This window comes from Molossus molossus, unplaced genomic scaffold (assembly GCF_014108415.1).
Source record: "Molossus molossus isolate mMolMol1 unplaced genomic scaffold, mMolMol1.p scaffold_m16_p_2, whole genome shotgun sequence".
NCBI classification, from domain to species: domain Eukaryota; kingdom Metazoa; phylum Chordata; class Mammalia; order Chiroptera; family Molossidae; genus Molossus; species Molossus molossus.
This window is the reverse complement of record NW_023425355.1, coordinates 130,642,008-130,649,943: the sequence shown is the minus strand read 5'-3', so window position 1 is coordinate 130,649,943 and position 7,936 is coordinate 130,642,008. Positions and strand designations below refer to the sequence as shown.

The 7,936-nt window shown below is 48.8% G+C and overlaps 1 protein-coding gene across 1 annotated transcript; it reads left to right on the top strand.

The window, feature by feature from the left end:
- The first annotated feature begins 2,611 nt into the window (after window positions 1-2,611).
- LOC118635527 (transcription factor SPT20 homolog) lies at window positions 2,612-5,296 on the top strand. The gene is made up of 2 exons (XM_036270175.1): window positions 2,612-5,023; window positions 5,270-5,296. Exons 1-2 carry the CDS (start codon window positions 2,612-2,614, stop codon window positions 5,294-5,296), a joined length of 2,439 nt encoding a protein of 812 aa, XP_036126068.1.
- Window positions 5,297-7,936: the final 2,640 nt, after the last annotated feature.

Below are 7,936 nucleotides of genomic sequence, written 5' to 3'. Positions count from 1 at the left end.
GTCTACCAAGTGACACGTACCCTGGGACGGCAGCTAAGAGTCGCATTTGGAACACATGGTTTACAGAGCAGGGTAGTTGAGTGGTGCCCTGCCCCCCAACCCCCATGTGGCTCTCCCTAGGCGCAGCCTTCCTCCTGTGTCATGCTAAGACTAGAAAGTCTAGTCTGCCGGCCAGGAGCAGCCAGCAGAAGTCTTGGACTTCTTTCATTTTCAGGAGCATAACCTGGCTCAAACAGAGGTCCAATGTGCCACGTCTCATCCAACAAAATGTCTAATTCAGATCAACAAGAAAGCAGAGCTTTGCCTTTCTAATTAGCTTCTCCACCTGAATGGAATACTGTTAGAGACTGGCCCTTCTTCAGACCCAACACACAGCAAATTCCTGGGGACAGAAGGTGAACGGGATCATGGTTGGTGAGAAGCCTGCAAGAGTCTGGTCAGCAGTTAAGTTCATCTATTCAAGTTGGAAGATTAAGTCAGTGCTTTGAATGAGGGCCAGAACTCATGTTGACCTCATTAATTCAGGTTTTATTGAAGTTGGATATTTATATTATTGGATAGCAAAATATGTCTTATACTTTGTCTAAATTGGGGCATGTGGAAGGGAAGAAAGAGAGACAGGGAAAGATGTTTGAAAGGGTTAAGAAACTGAATTTATTTCAAGCCTCCTTGAGATAGTCCACAAGTGTACATTTGCTCAAAGACAATGGATATGGCAGGAAAAAATTATTCTTGTCTATTCCCAAATGAGGGTCATCCTTGAGGAAGCCTTTGTCATGGAATTTTTTATCCTATTTCAATAAACTACTACCTATATTATGATCATAATTGCTAAAAGTTTAAAAAAGCACATTTAGCCATGGCTGGTGTGGCTCAGTTGGTCCTGTGCACCGAAAGGTTGCTGGTTCGATTCCTGGTCAGGGCACACATACCCAGGTTGCGGGCTCAGTTCCCAGTTGGGGTGTGTGCAGGAGGCAGCTGACCAATGTTTATTTCTCACATGGATGTTTCTCTCCCTTTCTCTCTCCCTCTACTTTTCTTTCTCTCTCTCTCTAAAAAATCAATAAAAGATATTTTTTAAAAGCACATTTATTTTGTAGTAGCCTGTAATTCAAGAGTTTCACCAAATTGTCTAAGATTATTCTCATTTTTGAAACTACAAATATCAATTTATCATTCTGTCTACATCTAAACAGCAAGAGATTCTTTTAAAAACCGGTCCAACAAGGCTGGCAGATGTCAAAGCAACAGAGATAATGGAAAACAATGTCCCATAAATTCTCTAAGACTCACTATCACTCCAAATCCACCACTGGAGCTGTAGGTATAGCCTACAGTAATAGTATTCCATTAAATCTGCTGCCATCACCTGGAACAATATTTCCCAACCCTCTCAGATGAAAACCACCTTCTAAAAGAAATTCTTTAATCCTGAACTGCAATTCATGGACAATATAACTTAGCTACCACATTTTTTTTTTTAAATCCTCACTCCAGGATAGGGACGGAGGGAGAGAGAAAGAAACATTGATGTGAGAGAGATACATCAGTTGGTTGCCTCCCACCTGGGTGGAGATCAAACCTGCAACCCAGGTACTTGACCTAGACTGGGAATTGAACCCACAAACTTTCGGTCTTTGGGCCAACACTCTAACTGCTGAACCAAACTGGCCACTGTACCACATACTTTAAAAAACTACGAAGTGCCCTTGTGTAATACACAGGGAGAGAAAAGGTGAGTACTTGTGTATAAGAATACCGTGCCACGTGCACATCTATATGAAAACCATTAGAAAGGAGATTGCTGGAAGATTCAATGAAGAATTGTGATGCTTGCACAAAAGCCTCCACGTACGCCACAGCCACAAATGTGGACCCTTTGGGGTGTGGTAAATGGGTGGACACCAGGAGCAGCCCTGCCACTGGTGACAAGTGATTCCACGAAAAGGGAACAATCCTTGACGAAGTACCCATCGAGGAAAGAAATGCACAGTGCCTGCCTTTCCCAGCGATTGCTTTCCTGCAAAAATTGGTGTGTATTTTAAAGTATGTACTTGTTCATTGATTGCTTCTGCTTTGGTGTGCATGCTTTTAAGGGTAAACGCAAAGAAAAGGTCATGCCTGGCCAGGCTGTCCAGAGAAAGTGTCACAGCAGAACAGGAAGTGCAGGCTTTGGGCCTCGCGTCCTCCCGGTCGTGACAACAACAGGGGACACAGAAATGAAGTTTGAGACCAGCCACCTGCCTGCAGAGCACCAGCAAGCACACACAAGTGCACAGGCGATACACAGGCCCGGGAGCGTGAGACAGACAGCGGGCTGCCATCCCAATCCTGCCCAGCCTGGAAACCGGGCGGCTCTGCCAGGTGGCAGCTCCTACACGGCTCCTGCACCGATAGATGTGCCACCAAATCGTAAGTATCCTGTGCATTGCTTTCTGAGCGATGGGTTATTGCTGTCCATTTTGAAGTGGAGTGGTGACACTTGCTCGCTATACTGTGGGGTGGTGACACTTGCCAATCGATATAGTGATTGATATTAAGATGAATATTCACCATGCGCAGAAGCGCACTTACGCTTTCTCTTCTTTTAGGGCCCCCATTGTATAGCACAATGAATAAAGCTTTAGAACGAGCTTTGGACCATGCGGAGGGTGTCATTGAAAGTGCCCAACAGAGACCTCCTAAAAGGAAGCACTCGTCTAGTGGGGGACAATCTCTCCACGAGAAACTATATGACATATACGTGGAAGAGTGTGGGAAAGAGCCCGAGGTTACAGAGGAATTGACGAGCAATGTGAACTTGTTAGAGAAGCTTGTTAGCAGGGAGCCCTTGCCCTGTTTGGTGGTCAACCTATACCCAGGCCAGAAGGGCTACTCGCTGATGCTCAAGGGACTAGATGAAGAATATTTAGAGCTCATGCAACTGCCTTATGAAAAAAGAGAATTTCTTGAATACTTGGATGCAGAAGAATTGCCTCCTATTTTGATGGATCTCCTGGAACAGTCTCAGGTTAACCTTTTTCACCGTGGGTGTGTCATAGCAGAGATACGGGACTATAGGCAGTGCAGTCATGGGGAACCCCCTGGTTACCAAAGCAGGCATATCCTCCTACGCCCAACCATGCAGACGTTAGCCTGCGATGTACATTCCATAACCAGCGATCACCAGGAATGGACCCAGGAAGACAAACTTTTACTTGAGAGCCAGCTGATCTTAGCCACAGCTGAACCCCTGTGCCTTGATCCTTCTGTATCTGTAGCCTGCACTGAAAACAGGCTGCTCTATCACAAGCAAAAGATGAACACTGTGGCAATGCGGAGGAACTTCCAGAGGTACTCTACCGCCTCCCTGAACCGGCGGCAGCGGGAGCTGTCTTGGGGGCCACCCCCTCCTGAGCTAAGGGCACAGGCTCCTGACCAAAAACGCAAAGAAAATCAAGCAGGTCAGCAGTCTGACCTCCCAATTTCCAAGCCGGGAGATTGTGTAGATATGTGGAAAGAGCAACCCTGTGCCTTGGAGGTCCCTTCTGCATTGGATGTGGAGAAATGGACTGAAGAGGAGAGTCCTATCAAACATGACTCACAATCAACAGTCTGGCCAGCCCAGGAGGTAAAAGAGAGTTCTCTGTTTGGAGGTCAAGCTGGCGATCAGTCCCAGACAACAAATCTGACTTCCATGCAGTCTCTTAATGATCTATTTATCTCTGGACCAAGACAGCCAAGCAAAGCAGCCAGAAGTGACAGACAGATGTCTCCTTGCCACTCCTTCGCAGATGAGCATTTCAGTACTTTCGTGCCTGGGTCCAAAACTGATGCTGGGAAGGTAGCCGGTCAGCCCGAGGAATCGGTGCAGAAGAGTGTCAAATGTCCAGTCACAGTGTCCCTGGGCTGCAGTGGCTCAGCCAGTCTCAGCCAACTTTCTCCAGGGAAAGAAGCAGAACAGCCTCTGGCCCTGTCGGTTCCGTCTTCAGTGCTGGGGAAGGGAGTCCAGCAGCCACCGCCACCCATCAGTCTTTCCTCCAGCTCAGGAAACAGTTCCTCAGGCACCAGTTTTACTGCAGAGAAGGCAAGCAGTATTCATGAGTCTCCATTTCCTATCCCTGCTTCAAAGCCACCAAGTCTTCCCCAGAAACCATCTGTGGAAGTGAACCGAGCTAGCAGCCTTCCAGCGGCCACCCAGCCCACCGCCGGCTCCTCACAAACAAGCCCGGCCAGCCAGATCCCAGCCGAGTCTGCTGGCCCCAAGGTCATCCACCTGGTGGGTCCGGTCCGGGTAGTGCGCACTGTGGTGAGTGGTTCCAACCCTGTGCAGGGCTCTGCCCCCGGGGTCAGCGCTCCTGCAGGAGCCAAGCCCCGAAGCCTGCCCCCCGGAGGCCAGCCGCCAAATGCAGGGCCGACTGCACCGCAGGCTCCCACTCAAGGAGGTGTTCAGTGTACCTTAGGAAGCTTTTCAAATCTCAAGCCCGTGGGTCTACTGTGGGTCCCACAAGGTTTGGACATTTCAAAGCTCCAACAGCCTCAGCCGCTGCTTTGTCAGTTGTTTCCAGAGCCACAGCCTCAGCAGGTCCCTACTCCTGGTCCCCAGCAGCCAGTGTTGCAGGGTGTCAGTGCACAAGGCCCAAGTGCACAAAGTTCCACCAGTCAACAAGCAGCCTTATCATCTGCTCAGCAAGCTGCCGTCATTCGCGTCAATGGAGTAGGAAGTGTTCTGCCACCCGGGGTAGCTGTGCTGTCTCCGCCTGGTTCTGCCCAGACAAGACCTGGGCCAAGCCCTGCCCAGCAGAGGTTCCGGCTCCCCTCTGCCGTCAGGCAGCAGCAGCAGCAGCAGCAGCGGCCCAGGCTGCTGCCTCCACCGCTGCCATCACCACTGCCACCACCGCCGCTGCCACGGCCACCGCGGCCACCGCGGCCACCACTGCCACCGCGGCCACCGCTGCCACCGCAGCCGTGGCTGCAGGGGGCCCGGCGGCTGTCGCCGCCACTGCCGCGGCTACTGCCCCAGCCGCCGCCGCCGCAGATACAGGTGAGAATCTTGCATCTCCTAGGGACTGTGGCCCCAGCAGCAGCCCAAACAGCTCAGCCAGGTGGGGGGCAGCAGACAGCAGGCGAGCCCAGAGGCCAGGAGGGTGGAGGCCTGCCCAGCGCTCCCAAATCCTGAGTCCTGCCTTGCGTTCCTTCTCGTGAAAAACAAAAAGGCATCGACCCAAGTGAATTCTGAGTTTTTGCTTTATTCTCGGTTATTTTAATGTGTTGGTATTTTTCATTTTAGGTGTGCAAACTTTATACAGAGGCATAACCCCGTGGTTTTTACATAGAAACAGAGTGATTTAATAACCTGGGATTGTTCTGCTTACAATATTTCTGTTGCTGTTGTTAACAAAGTGGTTTCTATTTCAATGTTCTAAAAAATATCAGATTCACATTAGGTTCAGGTTAAACTCCTGAAGCCTATTATTTCTCTGAAACAGTAAATCTACAATACCGATAGAGTTAGATTAATTTAGCAAGGTGAATGAACTTTAAAATTTTGCTGGGTTAAGGAGCACGTCCCATAAAATATACCATCTTAACCACGGAAAGTTGCATGTGGTGCAACAGGTCTCTGGAACTGGGTCATCCTGCCAAAGGGCCCCTGGCCCCTCCGTGAGCACCAGCTGCCCTTTGCTGGCAACCCAGCTTGCTAGATGCTTTCTCTGAGCCTGACTGCTTTAGACACTCCCCGTGCGTGCAGCCATACAGGCGTTGTCGTTTGGCGGCTGGCTTCTTGCACGTAGTGTGATGCCCCTCAGGTTCAGGTGACAGGAAGGTTATGGCTTTTCCTGTGGCTCCACTGTCCATAGGTGAAGGGACCTATGAAATGTTAGCAACATCTTTCAGAAGAATGTACTTTCAGTATGTGTTTATGTAGCTCAAAAGGTTTTTGCGCAGTGTGTGAGAATCAACTTTTACAAAATTGTGTGTTAAAAATGTTACAATGACCAGAAATGATGCTCGTCACACGTGCTGAAGACACAGGCGACCTCTCGATGTGCGGGATGCGTGAGGACAGGGCTGCGGGCGGCCCCAGCCCTTCCAGAGGCTCCGCACACTCAGCGCCCACCACACAGCCCAGCTCTGCCTCCCCAGGCCGCAGGCAGGGCCGGGCAAGGCCCTTCTGGGAGGTCTTGTTGTCTCTCTTTCTAAAATCATTTATAGTTGTAGAAGTCTATCTTATCTGCAGAAAATACATAGCTAAACATGTGCAAATGAGCTTTGTTTGTTTGCCTTTCAAGTGTTTGCAGCCTTGTTGGAGTCTGAAGCAGAAGCAGCCCCCTTTTCTCTCTCTTCCTTCTCTGCTTAGTGCTCATCAATTGTCCTGCTCCCTCTGCTCTTCTCTCCTCCTGGGGTGTTTCAATGGGCCTCAACAGATCCCCGAACTTTTCTGTGTTCTCCTCCCCTTTCTTTGGATTGAGATATAACTGAGACAGAAGCAACCCGTGTGAAGTGTACAATTCCGTGGCATTTGCTAATGTGCAGTGTTGTGCCTCCACCATCTATTTCGAAAACATCTCCTCACCCCACATAAATCTCTGTATCCATTAAGCACCTGGTTCCTATCCTCCCCTCCCCCTGCCCCAGAAGCTACCATTTTGCCTCTGTCTGGGTGGACTTCCCCGTCTACATATTTCCTGTGAATGGCCTCATACAGTACGGGGCCTTTTGTGTCTTGGCCTCTCTTCCTTGACATCATGTTTGCGAGGTTCATCCACGTTGTAACATGTATGAATGCTTGGTTCCTTCTTCTGTCTGAGCAATAGCCCACTATTGGAATATGCCAGGACTGTTTATCCTTTCTCCACTGATGTGCATTTTGGTTGCTTCCACCTATTAGCTATTTTGTATAATGTTGCCGCGAACATTGTGCACAGGTTTTTGTTTGTGCATCTCATATTTTACTTTGTTAAAATCTACGTCCAATTTGTTTTTCTAAGTACACATGTATGTTTCTGTGCCTTTGCCCTAACAAAAACAAGAAAGGGACATTTGGTCTGGCAGTGAGGTGAGTGAGGAGACAGGTAGCCGGTGGGTCTTCTCAGTGAAGTCAGCTGTGCTAATGTGCTGTGGATCCCGCTAAGGAAAGATTTTTGATGGACTTCAAACAAACACCTCAAATACACCATCCGAGTGACACTGCACCCATTAGAGCTTCTGCCGCCCATCCTGGACGTCCTTGGCAGTGGGACCCGCACTTTTAAGGAGTGAACCAGCGCAATGACCGATTGCGAAGATTTATGCCCGACCTTGGGAACCAAGCAGTGACCTGAACTCAGACTCTCGCCGGATTTGATGTACTTCCTCCTTTTTGCTGACCTTGTGCTTGAGTAATGTGCCTTCCTAGGCAAGCAAATAAATTCAGCTTTGTTTTAGAAAACCTTTTGTGGTCTTTGTTTCTATCTTTCTAGTGATTCCCACCAAACTCAGGACTTGATGCATGGTCCCTTTCTAGGCTATGAACTGGCTATATTTTCTGAATAAACTTTTCATTCATTTTATTATCATGAGCACCTGGAGGGTTTTCCCTACCCCTGGTCAAATCCATACTCCTTGTCTTTTATTAGTTTTGTGCAGATGTGTCCTCATGACTTAGTTTGACCATTCATAGTGAGGTAGTTGTGGGAAAGCAGGTGGCCCTAGAATCTTCTGACAGAGATCAGAAAAGGTGGTCCAGGAGATGATCATCCAGGAAAATCGAGGTGGGCCACATACAGCAGGATATGTCTGGCAGCATTGGGGTCTCTGTCACAGGGCAGGAGTTTGGGGACAGAATTATATTCCTCGAGGATACTGGGAAGTGAAGAGAGGACTCTGGTTCTAGGTTAGTGCTGTCCAGTAGAAATATAATGTGAGCCCCATGTGTCATTTAAATTTTTCATTTAGCCACATTTTAATATGTAAA